The 20,011-nt window shown below is 41.5% G+C and overlaps 1 protein-coding gene across 2 annotated transcripts in view; it reads left to right on the top strand.

Moving 5' to 3' along the window:
* The window catches only part of JAM2 (junctional adhesion molecule 2), a 36,731-nt gene continuing 16,720 nt past the window's right edge, over positions 1–20,011 (top strand). The window contains exon 1 of one of the 2 annotated variants that reach the window (XM_035315527.1): positions 1–264. In XM_035315527.1, coding sequence (XP_035171418.1) covers positions 210–264 — 55 coding nt within the window. In that variant the 5' untranslated portion in view covers positions 1–209. The remainder of the gene's footprint in view (positions 265–20,011) is intronic. The other variant, XM_035315526.1, reaches the window with a different exon arrangement.

The following is a 20,011-nucleotide window of genomic DNA, read 5'->3' on the forward strand; positions in this document are numbered from 1 at the left end:
CGCCCAGAGCCTGGCACCGCCTCGCCAGGGCGAGGGCCGAGCCCCCGCTCCGCTCTCCCACGCCGGGCGCCGGCTGAGGGGAGGCGAGGCGAGGCCGGTCCGTGCCGTGCCGCCCCCTCCGCCCCACGCCCCGCCGCAGCCGGCGTCGCCCCGCGGCGATCGTCCGCTGCCGCCCGGGGGTGTGGGGGGGAGCGGCCGCTGCCGGGAAGATGGCGAGCCGCAGCCTCCGCCTGCTGCTCCTCGGCTACTTGGGGGTCCTCTGCTGTAAGTCGCCGCGCCCCTTCCCTCGGGAGCACGTACGCGCTCTGTCCGTCCGTCCGTCCGTCCGTCCGTCCGTTTGCCTGCCCGTGCTGTCGCCCCCCGGAGCGCTCCGCTCGCCGCCCCGGCGGCGCGGTCACCCCCGGGCGTGCGAGCCGGCGGCGGGAGAGGGGGGCAGCGGCCCCGGCTCGGTGCCGTTGGGCAGCAGGGGGCGCCCCGGGCAGGGCGGGGGGGACGCCAAAGCCGCCGGGTCCGTCGGGGCAGGCGGGGGGCGCTGCCAGGAGCCCCTCGCGTGTCCGCGCGGCCGGCGGGACGCGGGCTGCGCCCCCCTCCCGGCCCCTGAGGGATGCGGGGAGCGGTGTCTGTGGCCGGCACGGGCGGGTGCAGCTCCAGAGCAGGCTTGCGTTTGTAACGTTGTCGCGGTCCTGTTGTCTAACTCGTGAAAAACAGCGAGAGGAAGCGTTAAAATGAGCTGGCAAAAGCTGCCCCGCTCAGAAAGCGCGTGGAAGTGCGTGAAAAATAGCGGCTGAATAGAATCGATACACAGCGTTACCGCTGGCAGCCCTGCCTGTGATGAGACTTGCTTTCAGGTCACAAATCACCGTGCTTCTCTTATATTCCTGTGCCCCGCTGTTGCAATAGGGAAAGAGGCTGTATGTAGAAATAATGCCTTTGAAGAACTGCGTGGCACGGTCTCGGTGAGACCCGAGACCCGCGTGGGATGGGTGCTCAGTCTTGTGGATGGGGGACCGTGCTCATGCTGGGCGTTTTTGTGTTTAACTTTCACTCCTCCCCACCTAGCAGAAACCTATGTGTGTGGAAAAGCCTTCTTTGCAGAGGAGGAACGAGTCCTAAAAGGACAGACTTCTAAATGACATACGCACTGCTAGTGCTTCGGTTTGGTGGCAGCTCTTCTTTTCCTTTGTCTTCACTTATACAGCATCTTATGGAAAACTTGGTTTATCTAGATGGGCAGCTGGTGCAGACTTTCTCTTCCATATAATTAATTTATTATTTAAAAAAATATATTAAAAAAAAGTTGAAAAGAAGTTGATCTTTTCCTCATTTCATGGGGTATATGTGACTGAATAAGGATGCTATGGTTTTTTTGGTGACTGGTTTTAGCATGTTCAGGCTGCTCAGCTGTTGGATTTATTGTGTCCATTGATGGTGCTGGCTTTGGCCAGTGTGGAAATGTTACAGGGTGATTTGGAAGCAGGACAGTGGATCTGGCGCCTAAATTGTTGGCAGGCTCACGTTTTCTTTCACTCTTCTTTTCGCTATTCCCAAGAAAATGCCAGATGGGGAGAACTCAGTTTACCAGCAAGGTGCTGATAAGAAGTTGCTACGTGAAGAAAGCAATTGTAGGTGGGTGTGCAAATGCTGATGGTTGTGTGAGCTGGAGGAAATCCAGGCAGAAAAGGCAGTCGGGAGTCTGCTGCTCCTCCTGTGGCTGCAGAATGTTCACATGAACAATAAGACTGAGTAATACCGGCATCCCAGTCAGACCTACGGGTTGAGTAGTTTCTCATGCTGCACTGGGGTTCTGCCTGTTCCCCACTAAGGAGGAAAAGAAAGAAGTGGGTTGATACCTTAAGCGTGTGAACATTGTATTGTGGAGCAGGTGTAGAGAGCTTGCTTGGTAATTCAGCTGTAGAAATCAAAACCTGTGTAAGTTGATCATAGGAAATCAGCATAGCCAGGAACAGTACTGAGGTCAATCGGGTCTTATTGGTGTGAACCTAATAAGAAATAGTGTAGAAGTAGTGGTTTCTCTTGAGTTAAAGCTTATCTTTGACATTTAATTTAGAGGAAAGTTAGGAAGTTTGAGATCATCAGTCATAGTTGCAGTCTGCGTGAGATCTATAAACTCATGTTATCTGTGAAAGTTTTAAAAGGTGCTGCAGGGTAAGACTTGTGAGTTCTGTTGATGGGAGAGTTAGAAAATCTACATAAATGATTGCTATTAATAGTCATGGCCACTGTTGAAGAGGTGATATATCCTGATAAAATAGCCCTTCTGTGAAGCTTCTAGGCCTGACTTTTTCCTGCATTACTTTAAGTGAGAAATTAAATTTAAGCTGGTGATGCTGAAAACAAATTCAGTACAATGTGTCTGTGTGAGGACAATGCAGAGACAATAAATAGTCTTACATAAACATCGGATGGAGCTCCTGCGGATAGTTTGATTCAGCAATAAAAAAAAAAATCACCTTATTTTGGCTTTAAAACAAACATTCCTTAGCACTCAGGAATCTTTCAGCCAAATACAGAGGTTCTAGGTCAAAAAAGTCATGTCTCCACCCTCAGCCTCCTCCAGAATTTACAAAGCGTGACAGTGTTAGCTGTAGGAAATGACAGTGGGGCTGGAAGTCTTTAAAGTATGCTTTCCATATTATATATGGTAATATTCTCTCAATGTTGAGAATATTGTCAGTCCCCAGTCTTCGACCGAACCCTCTGTGTTTGCTGGATTAACTTTTGTAGGTAGTTATGATTTCTGAATTAGAAATATTTGGGTGAGATGGGATTTCTTAAGTTTGCAAGGCTGCATACTTCTCTAAGATCTCTACAAAATAAGGCTATGAACCACGTTGCTTTTTATTATTTTTATTATTTATTATTTGGAGAAGGAGCAGGGGCAACCCCAAAAGAGACATTCAAGGATGGTTCCTTCTCTTGCTCTTTTAGTTAAGAAGTGACATTTCTTTGCTATAGATGGCTAGTGGTCTACAAACCTGCGCAGACTTAGGCACCATAATATAGGGTGTCAGGGGGCTTTAAATACCAAGAAGCAAATGAAAATTGACTATAGAAAGTGGCATTTGTTTCAAATGTTCATCCTATTTTTTTTTAATTCTTAGAATTATGGTGACACTGCACAAGATACTAGAATGCTGCTAAAAAGGATAAAAATAAAGGATTTGTTTGGAAGACCTTCCTGCCTTTGGAAATGAGACAGGCTCCCCCCCTCTGTTATTGTCTTCACAATTCCAGCCTCTTGGTTAGATCTTCAGGACTCGGATGAAAGTTTGGCTGTGACCTTATTGGAAAGTCTTCCAGAAATCACGGCTTTCATTGCATTTGAACAAGACAGACTATCTCTCTTAAAACCTAGGCACTCTATTTGGGAAGGGATCTCCATTTCAGAGAGAACTCAGCCAGAAGCAATGCTGTCCTGTGGTAAGGGTTTGTCTCCCTCTTCTCAGCCAGCAGAGAGAGCTGGCTCCTGGCTCGCCCTGCAGTATCCTTTGTTCAGGCCCCAAAGCCTGCTATTGGACATGCAGAAGAAAAAATTAGGATGAATGCCTTCCTTCATTGCATATAGGAAGCAGGAAATGCACCTGTACTATCATGTCAAGACAGTCACAATTCCCCTTATTTTCTTTTCTTTAAGATGACTGTATGCAGGTAGAGGACTTGCTTTTGCTGTTGCTTGGCCTCCATGGTCCTGTTCTCTCGGCCTTAATGCTGCAACAATTCTTTTTTTTATGTCATAGGACATGTATTTCTGGTAATTGTGATTACCGTAGGGCATCTGGCATCCATGATGAGAGTTATCCTTACCACTGTTATTAGCAAATCTAATTGAGCCTGGATGAGGTCTTCTTGTTGGCTATTTAACTGAATTACACCAAGTATTATTTTTTTTATATTTCCTCTATGATATCTGAATTCCCTGCTATAGAGCATTTTGGCAGCAGCGTGCTGCCTGCCAGCTTCTGCTGCAGGAATTGGCAGATGACATAGTAAATGAGGAAGAACTCACATGTACTTGAACTTTGACTTCATCTTTTCTCTTTAATTATCAGATTTAAAACTTGTGGGGTCATCTTTCATGATTTAGATCTACGAAACTTGTCTGAGGCCACAGCCCAAATGTTACTGGGGACCTGTACGGACCTGTTTTTAAAGAAATACACTGAAATTGTTAGAGCTTTTTTTTACATATGGCTTCCTCAAACGGTACCTCAAGTTCTCTTTTTTCTTTTCAAGTGCTGGTGGTCGCAAAAGAGACAACTCTTTACATACGGGAGAATCTTCTTGTACAACTAATGCTATAGAAAATTAATCTCTCATACCATTTCACGTGAGTGTATACTCGTGATGCTTATTCACCGAAGACAGACACTGACATAGTGACATCCATGTAAATCTTCTACAGTAGCAGTAAGCAAGCTTCCCTTGTTAGATGGGCATGTGTAGGTTTAGGCTGTCAGAGCCTTTGGAGGGGCAGAAACAATTATTAGTTTAGTTGTGAAATCAGGATCTAAAAGTTTGTTACAGTCTACTTAGATTCCACCAACACTCTGAAACGTCATCTTTCTCTCAGAGATTTCTGAAGACAGTCTCTTTATAATCGGTTCCTTATAAAAGGCAATCACATTTAAGAGCACTTCTTAGAGTAAGTGAAGTGCTTTCTCGTAACAATGCTAGAGGTCAGTCTAGTGTGAAAACTTAGGTAAGGGAAGATTGTTAAGATGTATCCACACAGCAATATAAATACTTTGTTCATCAAAACAATTAAAGTGTGAGATAGACATTCATATTTGCCATTGCAAGCTATTTGCAAGGGCCATATGGAATGGGTAAATTAAGGCTCCCTTGAAGTTATGGAACAATATAAAACAAGGACACTTGCTTAAAATAGTCCACCACAGGGACCCTATATTATTGCTGCTTTTTTGGTTCGGTTGATTGAGATTTCTTCCTCCACCATGATAACATTACACCACCATTGGATATTTGGGAAGATAGATGGGTTAATTTCTTCCTTTTCCATTTGGTGGCTAATATCCAATGGTGTGAATGCTTTAATGGAAAGTGAGGAAAATGTTATGTGGAAACTGAAAGGCAATTATTTTACTGGTAATTCCCTTACTGTTAGCTCACCTCTTCCTCTCAAGGAAAACTGATTTTGTAAGACTGTTTTTCTTACAGTTTTACTTTCTGGCATATCCTTTTCCATCCTGATTACTTTTCTAAGAACAATCAGTTTTAACGAAACACTTCAGCAGAAAAGCCCGCCACATCTTTCTCAAAGTGTTGGACATTACTGTACTGTAATTCTACCACAGGAAGCTTAAAGCAAATATTATGGTGTCTGGTAATCAAGACAAATGATACGTTTCCTTCATCTAAATAGTAGTCTTTGAGAAATGAGTATCCCAAAGAATGGGATAGAAAATGAAAGTGGAGCAGCATTTGGATGATTGGCAGCACTTGTGCTCACCTGTATTTCCAAAGTCACTTTTTTCCGGAAAGCTCCAAAGACTTATGTCACCTTTACGCTCACAGCAGCATACTGTGGAGCTTAGATATGATTTTTTAAAACAGGCAGAAGGTAAGCTTGGCAGCTGAACATCTGGTACTGTTCACTTGTCACTTTCTAACATACGCTGGGAGGTGAAGGAGCTTTTGGAGAAGCAAGAAGGGAAAAATACCCACTTCTGAACAACAGCAAGCAATACAACAGCAGTAGTTGTTGAACCACTGCTGAGTGTAGCCCCCTTGCTTAACAGGAATTTAAGGAGGCATCCAGTTTCTCTCAAAGCTTATTCACAGGGGAAAACACACTGGGAAAATCTGGTAATAAACTGTTTTTGAATGATTACTTTCTGCAAGTTCTAAACTCAGCAGTTTTCAGTAAGAATCTCCAACTTGCATTGTAATAGCAATAACTTGATCCTGACTGTTTAAAAAAGTAAGAAATGGTCAGACTTGAGTTAGAACAGTTCCTACAGGTATAAAGTTTCAAAAGATAGATATTTACTTAGCTTTTGTTAGGATTAACTTTGTAAGGGTTTACCATATACTCAAGTCAGTCCAAACCACTGGATCAGGCTCAAGGCGAAACAAAACATGGTCCGTATGGGAAGTAACGGATTATAGGATTGTTTTGGCACCATATAGTTAACCATAGCAGCTATATTTGCTGTTTGCAAACTGCTAATATAGTACTGGAGGTAGTGATGGAATGTGCATTCTTGAGACTTGAGTCTTGCTCAAATTAATATATAATTCAGAAACCAAAATGTTTATATAAGGCATACCTGAGTGCCCAGTATGAATTGGGAGAGATTCTTGGGGGCAGCATGGTAAGGGCTAGTGTATGCTGACTGGAGTTGGGTTGGAGTTGGAGAGATGTTTGTGCTGGGCATACTTGTAAACATATGATGGAATGATGCGCAGAAGACCAGAGCTTGAATAATACTATGTGAATTAGACAGCAACTTACCACTTGAGTGTATGGACAGTACCTGCCACTGGTTCATAACTGAAGCTTTCTAGTAGCTGTAGTGGCAAAAATAAGCCAAAACACATCATCTGGAATGGTATCTTTAGTGTGTGTAGGTGTGTTCAGGCTCATGTTATGGCTAGCTTTTATCTGTTTCTATAAAATGTAAAGAAGCCAACACTTGGGTTTTGCCTTTTGAGTATTGGGCCATCTACACTGATTTTTCTGACCCTTCTTCCAGTCTTGAAGCTGGTAAACGACAAAGATGAGATTTATTTTTCTTAAATTTGTGGCTTCTTCTTAGTGGCTCTTGTTTCATGTTCCCTTACTCCATACTGACTGGGATTTATGGGAGCCTGACAAGGCACAAACACAACTTTGGTACTGTTCAAGCTGTTGGTGGTGAACACTGCTGTAAATGTGATTCAAGCGGGCTGTCCTGTGCATTTAATAACCTTGGGCTGTGTGTCTGTATTTGGGAAGGCTGCTTGCCCAGGTAGTAATGGAGAAGTCTTTCTGAGACCATTCAGTGCCTGGGGACGAGGCGCACAGGCCCTGCCGTGCCAAGGCCTGTGTGTGGCCGGGGCCGCCTGGGAGCTGCAGGGCTTTGCCGAGCCCCGCTAGCTGGTCTCACTGGGTTGAGCCTGCTTGCGAGCCTGAGATCCTGACTTTGAAAGGTAGATCAGGGAGTAAGTCAGGCTCTGCCGAGAGTAAAGCACCCAGCTGACCCATGGTATGTGAAAGCTGTGCAAGTTAATTCTTAACTACCTTAAATTTAAGTCCTGAAAATTAGTTCCATACAGTAGTAAGTGTTTTCTCCGATACATGTAACGATGACTAAAGACTCTTTAAATACTGCTCAATTAAACAAATTTTATGAGGATGTCTTGCTAATTAAGATGTTATACCCTCTTTCTAAATTTTGAGTTACAAATTTTAGCAACCTCAAGTAGATAAACATATATATTTCATTGCTTGAGATGTAGATTATAGCTGGTCAGGGACTTACAGTACACGTAGAGAACTCCAGCTCATTTCAGATGCTTGAAACCCCTAATTCTGCAGGAGTTGTTAGAGCAGGATTATCTCAAAAACACAAACTGTAGAATACCAAAGCAAGACAAGGGGGTGAGAGGGGGGAATCTCCCTCCCCCAGTGTCCACATAAAGTCCAATTAAAAGTTTATTAATAGCAATGCTTAGATATTGGAAGAGTTTGTGCAGAAAAGGCCCGTATTCTATGAGTAGACTTAAAAACTTTCAATTTAAATGCCAGTAAATATTTGTATGTGAATGAATGAAATGTAAATGTTTTATTTTCAGTCAGTATTTGAGTTTTCTTTGTGTCTTGCAATGAATGTCCCTGCTGCCTTCTGCTGACCAACATGATAGTCCTCCCAGGTGTAATGTGATTTACTGATGCACAAGAATGTTGTAATCATTTGAGATGGTCCTGAAAGGAAACCAATATTGAAGGAAAACAATATTTCAATATTGAATGCAGCAGTTGAAAATGTAAAAAGGGGGGAGGAGGGGGAGATTGGGACAGGCAAGTAATAGTAAGAGCTCATAAGGTTTTTAAGATAGTGCTTTTGTAGTATTAGAGTGACTAGTAAAGCAAACAAATTCAGGGACTCTAGATTTACTGGTAACATCAAAGTTGGTGCCCAGGAGAGGAGGTAGAGAGCAGTATACAGATGCGCACCATAGCAGAAGTATGCTTAGACATCACAAAGCAATGTGTGTAAGGTTTTGTTTCTTGCAATACAGTCTGAGACCTTCGCGTAATTCTATTTTAAGTCAAATGCTTTTTCTTTCCCTTTTCTATATAAGACCTACATCCTAGACATCACTTGATTCCTTGATTCAAACAGTACTAATTAAAACATTTCAGGAGACTTCTGTATCACGTATGAAAAGTAAACGTAATTCTCTCTGTGTTGGGTTTAAACATTGTTGAAATGATGGGTACTTCCAGAAGATAACGTACTTACAGCACTCGTCTTTGGAGCCTTTCAGTAAATAATGTTCCAGGACGTAAGAGTCATCTGGGGAAGCTGATTATCAACAGGGAATCAGCAGCATATATTGAGACACGACTAAAAATTGTTTTCAGCTCTGCATTTCCCCTGTTGCTGAATACTTCATATGTTTCAGTTGTTCCAGTTGTATCTCTAGCTAAGTCCTGAACTCTCAACAGCCCACACAGTTGCTGTTTGCTTTCCAGCTGTGTTCAAATTTTTAATCTTCTTTCCTGAGGAGGAGGAGGAAGGGAAGAGAATGCACTTCTACAAAGGTTTTGTCCAGGTTTTGCAATATGCATTAGTTTTATAACATAAATAGCTGCTGGGAGAACACACTGACTTTTGTGAGAGAATAATGAAATGATGTCTGTTTATAAGCTTTTCAACAAAGTTTCTGCAAAGTTTTTAAAGCTATGTAAACAGAGAAAGAGGAGTTGGTATGACCAGTTCTTACATATACAGCTGAGAGACTTGCAGGTGCAGAGTATTTTTCTTGAGTTAAAGCAAACTTAATGTCTTCTAGGGAACAATAAGAAGGGTTTTCCTTACCTTTTTAAGCTAGTCTTCAGTCCCACAAAAAAGTCCCAGAAAGCTTGTATTCTTTTCAGAAAATATCATAAAAGTTTAAGGCAGATACTTCTTGTTTGTTTGTTTTTACTGGAAAAACAGTTGAATCTAATAACTACGTAACAATCTATTAAAACCAGAAGATTGTTTTACAGTATTTTGGAAAACTGGGAATGAGGTAGTATTTATGATTAGCCTAGTATTTGACAAATGCAGAATAAAACAGTTTTTAATTTCATCTAGTTATTGGGAGGAAGTGGCCAAAGTTGAATTTGGATCCTATTGGCACCTTTAACAATTGATTCTATGTTATTGTATGATTTATTTTATTTTACTTTGCTCACAAAGCAAAAGATCAACATGGAGGCAGAGTGGGATTCTGAAGCAATGATGTATCTATGGCTTCAGCAGAGATTAGTTGTTGCGAGCGTTTAAGGACATAGTGGGAGTGGGTAGGAAGGAATTTGCCCTTCTTTTGAAGCTGAATTATCTTCATGTTTCATGGAATACAAAGACAGTGAGATAATACCAATATAATATAAATAATATCAGTAAACAGTCTAGCTTGTGGCCAATATGTACATATATAGAAATTGTACATATATAAAACCCTTTCAGTTTTGGGATGGGGTAAAAAATCTGAAAATCAGAAGAAAATACAGCATGATTTTGCTGTTAAGGTTCCAATCCTGTGGCTAGATGCTGCATTAGAATCCCTATAAATGTATGGAGTGCTGTCCATATGGCTTAAGACTTGTAAGCAGAAATGTAATATGAAATCTGATTATTTTAAATTGCTAATTGCAGTGACTGAAAAGTAGATCATCCATGACCTTTAGCTGCCTCTGCTTTGGGATGGGAAGCATGCAGGGTGGACAGAGAGTTTCCAAAAATCTCATACAACCGAATATGTCAAGGGGCTTGGCTATGTAATCAGACTGTTTAAGTGGAAGGTATACGTAGACTTGGCTATAAGGATTCACGTAGCTGTAAGCTCTGAAGTGGGTACTCTTTTTTTCTGTGAAAGAGTAATTCATTTTGTCTTGTAAGAACCTGGTCCTTAGCTGCCTTAAAACATAACTTGGCACTCACAGCATAGTAACACAAAGCATAAAAGCTTATAGGCTTATTTCAATAGAGGTGTTTTGAGCAGAACTTAGGTGGTGATGAGTTCCCTTTCTAGGAGAGAAATGCAGGTAGCTATCTATTATTCAACAAACCATCTTGTTCCCTTTTTTGGCTTCCTGACCATTCAGAGCTCTCTCTGCTGACGCTAGTTCCATACCGTGTGGGCTTGATGCAAGATGTGCAGCCTTGCAACAACAGTGGAAATAAATAGATAAATGTGCTAGATCCTCATCTTACTAAAATATTTTTCTGTGACTTTACACCTGAAATCTGAAGAACTCATTTTGTGTTTGGATTCCATGTGATTGCTCATGCTGATGTGCTCCTGCCTGTATTATCTTTATGCCAGCATAGTGCTTGGACTGTTCCTCAGATACCTTTCTCAAAAAGAGAGGTTCTTGAACTGAAATCAGTTAACTGGAGTTGAGTACTCCAGAGTGGTATAATTTAATCTTATTTCTACTGGAAGGTTAAGTTTAGGCAAAAATAGTGTCACCTGAGTTTATAAGGTATCCATATCTCAGGATGAGGTGGTTATAAAGATAATACAGGGCAGAAGTAGGCAAAACAAATGGCAAAACAATTTACAGCAGCTTATGTGCCTATCTGGAAGTCATGATTTCATGAAATGTGTTGATCTATTGACTCTAGCAGGCATTTTAGAGATATAATACAGGGTTTTGATGATTTGAGAAGATGGGTCAGGGGGCTGAATCATTAATCAGGTATTTTTTTTATTCTAAAAATATCCAATAGCTTAAATAATACAGAATTCCTATCTCTGTGTTCCTGATACTATCTTTGAATTATGACAAGATTGCCTTTTTGATTCTCACAAGATTGTCTTCTATACAATTATTCTGTGCCCTGGATTTATTCATTTATTTATTTATTTTATTTTATATTACAGAATTCCTGACATCTTTTTTTTCATTTCACTTTTGTGACAGTGAAACAGCTGGTACTTTCTTAGTTTAAGTATTGGCTGACAAGATAATCAAAACATATTACGTGAAGCTTCGAACTAGTGAATTGTGAATGATAGCTTGCTTCCTAAGCTTGCCCTTCTTCTGACGAAAGCAGCAGAATTGTTTGTTAGCTAACCTTACCCAAATACTCTCAAGGATATGCCTCCTGACACATCTCTTCTGTTGAAAAGCTGGGATGATTACTGAGTTAACGTTCATGCTTGGTTTAAAAATAAATAAAGCACAGAGTTACTGTGTTTATTCCTGTTTCCTGTGTAACTTTCCAGTGTTCTTCTAGTGTTTTCTAATCTGAATATCCATGTATTGTTTTGTTTGTATAGCTTTTAATCTGATGAAGACTTTAAGGTGGTTTTTTGTTTGTTTGTTTTTTACCCTCTTCATCCCCTTTAAGGAAATTTTGGCACCTATTATACTGTGACCTATTGTTCCTAGCTCTGGCTTCCGGAGGATTTCTTCTGATCACCCTTCTCCTTTCAGCATGCAAAACATCTTCTGTTTGTTCTAGCTCCTCTTGATACATAACAGCCTTAATTGAGTCAAAGGAGTAGCTTCAGTCCTGTTCAAATAAATATGCCAGAAGATGCTCCTAATAAAATCAGATATTGAAGAACTAATCTGTCTATTAAAGGCCTGCAGAATTAAGGCTAAAGATGTGTATTTGTACTGTAAACCACAATGCTGGTTGAAAGGAATAGACATCAAACATGATTATTAGCTGCTTCTGGCAGGAAGAGACAATTGAGCGAACTTGGCAGTGTAAGGGATCATGTGTCAATGAAACCGGGATGAGCTAATTTGGCAAGCTGTGTGCAGATAATTAGGAAGGGTTCACCAGATTCTTTTGGCCAAGAGAGAAGAGGTTGTTGTGCTTGCAGCTCATACTAGCAGAGTCTGCTTTGTAGTCTGGAGGGGGGGGTGTTGGAAGAATACATAGCTCAGTGCTGCTGATCAAGGCAAGATGCTGTCCTAAAACTCATGGTTCAAATGAAATTCAGTCAAGTGGCACCCCACCCACACCTATTGGAAATGTCTCAATCCCAAATTCACAAAGCATTACACATCTTCTCACAGAGTATTTCCATTTTAAAAGTATTCTACTGTTTTTGGTGAGATTCTGATTTTTTTTATTTATATATTTTTTAATGGGCACACTAGCTAGAATGTAGTCATGGTACATCCCAGTCAGCAAAATTTGAATGGAAGGAAGCCTGTGCAAGCCTGTCTTTAAAAACTCACCCCAAGGAGCTGTTCTTGCATCCATTGCCTATTAGCATAGAAGTATATTCCGTGTGAATGTTTGCTTCAGAGACAAAAACATTTTTTTTTAGCTACCAGATTTCAGATGGATCATCTCTTTCAGTGGGGGACACGTGACAATGCTGACTTGGTTTTGATTATTACACTTTCCTGAAAATGAGACATTTGGGTGTAGTTGGTCTAATGAGCTACCCCACCTGCTACTTGGGATCTCTGCAGTGTGCAGTTCTGGCTCATTATGTACTCCTTTACTGCTAAAAGCCAGAACTTAATATGTACACATCCTCTGCAGTGCAGTTTGTAGAAATGCTTAGGTTAATCAAAAAGGGGTTGAGAAGGCCTACTGGGAAAAACTGTTATAAACTTGAGAAGGGACTGAAGTTGCACAGGAAATTTGGTTCCAGCGTATATGGATGAGACTACCTATGGAAAGAGACATTCCCTCACTGTAACAATGTGGAGTCTACTTCCATGCTTGGAAGTCCCAGAGGCCTGATGGTTTTCCTTGAATCTGGAAACAGAACCCTACCCTCGGGGAATTAAATTACTCCTCTGGCTCTGAGCAAGCAGGAACTCCAGTTTTTCATGGTGTATACCGGTATCATAACTAATGTTGGCTATATCAGTTGGACAGCAAATTAAATTTGGTTTACGGCTTTTTTAGGTTTGTATTTGCAGGTATATAAATGCCCAGCGTCTTGAAGTGTTCATCCTTTTGAAATTGCCCAGCAGTTCCAGCAAAAGCCTGGTGCAGACCTCTGAAATTTAGCATGAAACTTACGGAACTTGTCTTGAAATGTGACTTGAATGGTTGTGGGTCGTTTGTGTTGGTTTTCTGTTTTTGTTGTTGTAATTGTTTTTTTGTTTTGTTTTGTGGTTTTTTTTGGAGGGGATTGTTTTCTCCACGTCCCCGGCTCTTATGTATTTCAAGGCTGATTTTACGGTTGATGTAAATCAGCCTGGTACTATTGACTTCAGAGGACCACAGCAGTTTGCACGGGGGACCCAGCCTTGTTTCGTAAACATGATCATCGTGCTGTGACTGTTTATTGAGGTATTTGCACAGGCCGGTGTTCGGCTGAAGCATTGCACCCAGCCGTGCAACTGGAGACCTGTTTCTTCAACTCCAACAGCAGTGGCAAAGAGACATCTCCTCGCATAGCCCCTTCTAATGGTATTTTTTAACCCAATGGCACCAGACACAAATCTTCAGTATCTGGATCCACCTCAAAGCAAGTATTGGGGCCCTGCCTGTGGCCTGCCTTTGAGCCCTGCCCGGTTGCTGTGGAAACCGCTGTGGAGCAGCACGGTCGAGCGGGAAACCAGCCCTGTTGTGGGGCCTGGCTGGGACAAAACCCCATACCCCGGTGTCACAGGCTCCATGGAGACAGGGGGAGCAGCGGGTTTGAGTCTTGTGAAAGTGAGAGCTATAAATGTTTGGTTAATAACGTAGGCTTTGTGGATTGTCTGTCTTCTGGGATAAAGTCTGCGCTGCGCTGAACCTGTGCAGACTGTGAATTCGAACACGAGGAGAAGAGGAGGCAAAAAATAAAAGCCTTGAAGGGAGTGGAATTTTACATTTCGATTATAAATACAAACTTTTTTAATTTCCCAAACCATGTCACACAGCAATTTGTGTTGGGTCTGCTTGAAAGCACTTAGGAGGCCGTTTAGTTTCTCTGGAATTCATTTACTTTGGTGTTCAGTTTCTTTGGAAAGGCTGACCTAAATAATCTCCTCCTTTTTTGTCCCATGCCACTTGTTTGTTATTCCTTGCTTTTTCCTCTACAAGCACTTCCAGTTCAGCCTTGCCAGGGCTGACTGTCCTTGGGGCTGTGCTCTGAAATGATCAGTAATTTGATCTTAAAATCTCAGGACTACTGCTGGTAAATTCAGATAATTCACTCTGAAAACTACAGTCTCTTTTTATTCTTGACCTTCTAGACAAGTAAAAGTATATTTAAAAGTAAAGGCATCATCGGTTGGTGCGCTAGCCTTTCATATTGTACTGAGCAGTTCACAGGAAGCCGAGCATTAAATCATCCCTAGGCATCATGGATGAAAACTTCTTTGCTATTCTGCTCTATAATTGAGGCATTATAACAGAAGAGCTCTTCCCCCTCCTGTGAGACTGAGAGCCCCTCAGATCATCCAATACGAGCTTTCAATACAGGTAGAAATCCCACTCCAAGGCACTCTCTGACAATGCTGTTACTGCTCTATGTGATACCCGCAGCTGGATGAACCCAAGGTTCTCCATTCTGATTCTCACGTGATTTCCATCACAGAGTTTTACTGACAGTGATGTAAAAAATTACTTTCTCTGACAGATGAGTGCAAAGAATTTTCATTTTCATTTGTATGCTATATTAAATAAAACAGAAACTTTCTGTATTAAGTTCTAGGCCTCTGAATGTACAACAACTCATAAATCCAAGAAAAACTATTTGAAGTTGAGCAGCTTGGCCATTTAAACTCTTTGTCACTTTAACCTAAGTTTTCTTCTGAAACAACCTACTCTGAAATGTTTTGAGAAACCAGCCTAAAGTACACTTTGCTTTGTTTTGATACAGGTTTTGCAGGCAAGGTACCTTAAAACTTGACTGCTTTGTCTCACTCGGGGATCTGTAGACAATTTTTTCTTCTGAATCTGACTGTCTTTGCTGTTAATTTGAGAGCTTTTAATGAAAAAGAGTGAAGAGAGTGTCTGATGACTTACCCAGCAAGGCACGTAATGTTTCTGCGTGTTAGATTGCTAACTACCCTACCATCTGGATGCTGGCCTTGTTATCAGCTTCAAATGTATGGCTTTGCTCATGGGAGCAGACAGAGGGGAGGATTACTCCATTACTCAGTGCATGGCTCTGAGCCTGGGCTGGAAGGGGGGAGAAAACGCCGTAGGGCTTGGGGAAATTTTTTGTTGTTGTTTTGGAGGAATTGGGGGAAAGGTCTTTTTTGTTTGTGTGTCATATATTACTCAGCTATAGAGTTGGAATTTTAATTTTCTAATAGCTGCTCTTCCAAAAGAGAAGCCAAACCAAATAATTGGATTCAGCTTATTATTATTATTATTATTATTATTATTATTATTATTATTATTATTTTATTGTAGTTTACTTACTCTCTTCCCATGCTCTGAAAAACTAGTCAATTTCTCCATGAATAAGAAATTCATCAGGAATTAGAAGAGGGCTTGTAGAAAAGGGGGAGGTGTGGGAAGGAGTGAAGACTATCAGGTATTTATGTGCACAAATGAAAGTATCTTACAAGGCTTTTGATAAGATCATTGATCTAGTTATGGAAAAGGCACTTCCTATGGCATAAAAGTTAGGTTGTTACTCTGCCTATAAATTTCTTTCCCTATCCCCTTATTCTCTGTCCCTTATGAATATCTAAAAGCTTGCTGCTTCTGTACCTCTGTCATCCCAAGAGTCGAGGCCAATATACTGCATTTCTAGTACTGTTTAAGGAGTGAAAATAACTAGTCATATGTTTTTCCTTCAGCTCAAAACACTAGCAGAGCACAGATGCAACTAGAACAACTTCTTTGTAGTGCCAGGAAACCAGCACTACATCATATTGAGGAGCAGTTTTCCTTATAGCTGCAAGGTCTTAGAAACTTAACTAAATTAAAATCAGTTTCTTCAAGCTAGTAGAAAAACTTCTCATTTGCCACTGATGCATGGATAACACATGTACATGATGTAGGATCTCTAGTTTGTATTTTTTCATGGTTAAAAATATCAGCAAGGGCTTTAAAATGTGTCTAAAATCTTGCCATGTATTTCATAGTGTTAGATACTCTCAGGAGCTGTACGTATTACCACCAGCTGCTGTGCCTGAGTGACTAAACCTTGCCGTGGTTAAGTCCAGCAGTTTCCGAAACACTACAGTAGTGCTGCTGACAGCTACCGCATAAGCACAGGGGTGGCTGAGAAACCTCTTAAGTTCTTTTATGTGCTAGACCCAGTTTGTCAACCCAAAAATGTACCTTCTTCCCTGGATTACTATGCTTTATGCAGTCACAACACACCTAGTAAAATACAAACTTGCAATCCACATCTGGATTTTAGTGGACTCTTTACTACCACTCTACAGCCTCCATCTGAATTGAGACTACTACCTTATGTGTTTTCTGTGGCTAAAGGTATGCAGGGTGTGTTGTTTTTTTTTTTTTGTGAAACATAAACTCTGCCCAAAGTAAATCCTGTTCTATCATTATTAAGATTCAAGAATATTTGTAACTCAAGATAAATGAAGGACGGAAGTGGAGCTTTTTTCTTCTTCTTTTTTTTTTTTTTTCTTTCCCCATCATGTTTGGTAATTTCTTCTAGCCCTTGTCTGAAGTTTGAGCACTTAATGCTCTATTTATATTTCCTAATGAGACTACTTCACTTAGTTCAGGCTACATTTTGGTGCATAAATAACTGATTTCAGAGATTTGTTAAGGACTCTGGCGCACACTCCAGAGACTCCTGCAGTCATGGAGGCTGTTAATACTCCAGATCTCCCTCCAGAACATTTGCTGGAGGCTAGCATTCACCAAGCAAAATGGATGGAAGACAAAAATGGCTTAAACATTCAACTGGTGACAGCAACATGGCTGGGTCAGACCTGTGGTGTGAGCCTGGCTGCCTGTTTTTTGCCCACCTCCAGGTAACACTCTTCTAGCCTGCCAATGCTACCCTGAGCCGGGTGGCATCCTTTTGGTTGTAGTGACCATATTTTGGACTCCTGAGGAGAATGGGAGTTAGTCTCTTCTGAGTTGATAAACAAATTCTGTCCACAGTTAGGTAGCTTCTCCTCTCCTGTTCCCCATTTATGGACTATGCCATCTGTGGGTACTTCTCATGGGGAAAAATTCGGCAACAGAAGCGCCACGCCCCATGGGAGTGTTTAAATGACAAGACCGTGTCAAGACTCAAGGTATCATTTGATTAAATAATGGTTGGCTTCCTGTTCTCTGGTGGGGAGTACGGTAAGAGAACTGTCTGCATTATCGCTTTATTCCTGGGACATCGGACTTCCTAAACCTTCAGTATCCTCTGAAATCCTTTGTTCAGCTTTGCCCTAGGCCACCTGCTACTTAGAACTTGGCAAAACAAATACCAAGAGACTGTGTTTTCTCTTGTACTTATAACTTTGTTTTGATTCTGTTCTCATGTAATTTCCTCCAGGCACCACTGTTTCCTTTGATTTGGTTTGACTAATGTGCTTCTCTTTGATTCCTCAAGCGTCAGTTTACAGCTGTGAGAGGGATTATCAAATGGAAAGCATGCATTTTGTGGGCCTACTTCTAAACAAATGAAGCTGCTTCCATGTAAGAATGGGGGGGTGGATCAATCTGTGTATGAAAGCATTTGATGAACAAAAAGTTTGGTGGTACAGTAATGTCATCTTTTCTCTATTGCTCTTTATATGGTGAATTAAAATGCAATGCTTAAGTCCTGGATTCTGAATAATTGGCAGACTCTTCTGAAAGGGCATTTTAAGGAAGAGGTACTCTAGCTTCGAAGACTTCTGTTTTTCTGCTTGATCAAGCTTTAATTGTCACCCCTCCCTGCACTAGCTTAATTTACAGTTCAGACTCTAGCACTACTTGAAGTGGAGCATGTTTATGTGTGGTTTGTGTGTGATGAGGAGGGCTGTGTGCGTGCTAAGTATGAATTTTGTTTTTATTTTTTTCTTTCTGGCCTATTTTGTATATATTACATTGCATACCAGAGCCCTTGTATATTTATAATTCCCTTGATACAAGAGGAATTACACAGGCTTGGTGCAATTGCAAGCTCCCAATACAAACTACACAAAGTAATTTAATGATACTTCCATACTAATAAGTGTCATGATCCTGCCCTAGAAGTTACAAAACGTTTCTTATTGTGTATTCTCATGAATACTTAAAGCACATTGGTGAACTTCATGACCTCTGTATTATGGAGGAAGAGAGAGAATTTTCAGGTTTATGAAACAGTGGATGTAATAAAGTGCTGAACTGCATGTGTTCAAGCTGTTTTGTGTCCAGAAAGAGATGGCTGATGTGCCAGTAATTTATAAATGGCTTTAAGCCCCCCCCCCACATTCTAGAAATGCATCCTAATTGTTACCTGCTGTCAGGGCCTCAGAAAAATCATCGCCCCCATCATGAGAACATTAAGGAAGATGTTGTTTCAGTAGATAACATGATTTGTTATCTACTGGTGTAGAGAACGTTTTTTTTGTTTGTTTGTTTGTTTGTTTTTTATTGTTCTAGACACTATAGTTTGGGTAAAAATAAAAAGAGAATTTTCTTCCCATAAGCCTAAATAAGGCTTAATAGACAAAGAGGAAAACTATTTCAGCCCTTATTCTAGACCAAGGTTAGACAAAATCAAAGAGATGTGCTGCGTGCGTATGTGCAGGAGCAGCTGTTACTCTGGGAGGTGCTGGAGGAGAGGAGGGCTTCCCTCCTCTGGTGTCAGCAGGGTTCCTTCTGTGGTTTGTGTTCCTTTTAAAAAAGTTCATCAAGAAAGTTTCCGTTCTGGATCGAGTGGAAAAAATTTGCACGCACTATTTGTAATGGAAATATTTTTTGGCTATTTTAGTAATACAAGCGAACATAAATGGCATTGCTTAAATCGTCATCTACACTTTTTATTTACTTTCATATTATACTTCCATATTACAGACTTCTGCTGTAACTATTTGGGGTGACACAAAAATGACAATACAATTAAAGAGTACTGAGGACAGTATAGTTAACACAAAAATTTGGACCTTTTGGAAATCTGCACGTGTGAAAATTCACTTTTTGTTGCCAAGTATGAAGCTATATTCTTGTAGAAACGAGAAGTGTTGGGGTTTTATTTGGAGGGGGGTGGTGGGATGTGTAGGAAGCAGCATCTCTGAGTAGAAGTACAGGTGTACTGGGTATGGGTGCAGTGGGTGCTGTGGGGCTGCCGCGTGAGGCGATGCCGGGGCTGCCCCGTGCCGGCCCCAGGCGGCCCCAACGGCCCCACCACAGGGCATGGCCGGGCCCGCAGCCAAGATGGCGGCGCCTCGCCTCGGGGGCAGCCTGGGGAAGGGAGGGCAAACACCGCGCGGGCAGGGGGCGGTGAGGGGAGCGGTGTAATTGGCAGGTGATGTCTCAGTCTTTATCTCAACCCATGAGCTTGTTCAAATTTTTTTTCATCCCTCTGTCTAGTTAAGGAGGTGGAGTGAGAGCAGCTGGGTGGGTGTCTGGCAGCAAGCTAAAGTCAACCCACCACTACAGGATACTGTGAACAAGCAACTGCTGTAGGGGTGGGGACTCAAATAGCTATTCTGGTCGCTACTTCATGACTCAGACACAATGGTTGAAGATAATGATACAATCAGTATTTTTTAAAGATACTGGGGAAGAAAAAATATGGAGAAAGGGGCCAAAGGAACAGTTTGGAAGAAGAATTCCATCTGCACTGCCACACTTGAACAGGAGATGATCCCTAATTGAGAAGAAAACCATGAGATGACTCGTTGACAGTATCTTTGTATGTAGAGAAAATGGCATACTCAGAGGTTTGAGAACCCCTA

Source organism: Oxyura jamaicensis, chromosome 1 (genome assembly GCF_011077185.1).
Source record: "Oxyura jamaicensis isolate SHBP4307 breed ruddy duck chromosome 1, BPBGC_Ojam_1.0, whole genome shotgun sequence".
Classification (NCBI taxonomy): domain Eukaryota; kingdom Metazoa; phylum Chordata; class Aves; order Anseriformes; family Anatidae; genus Oxyura; species Oxyura jamaicensis.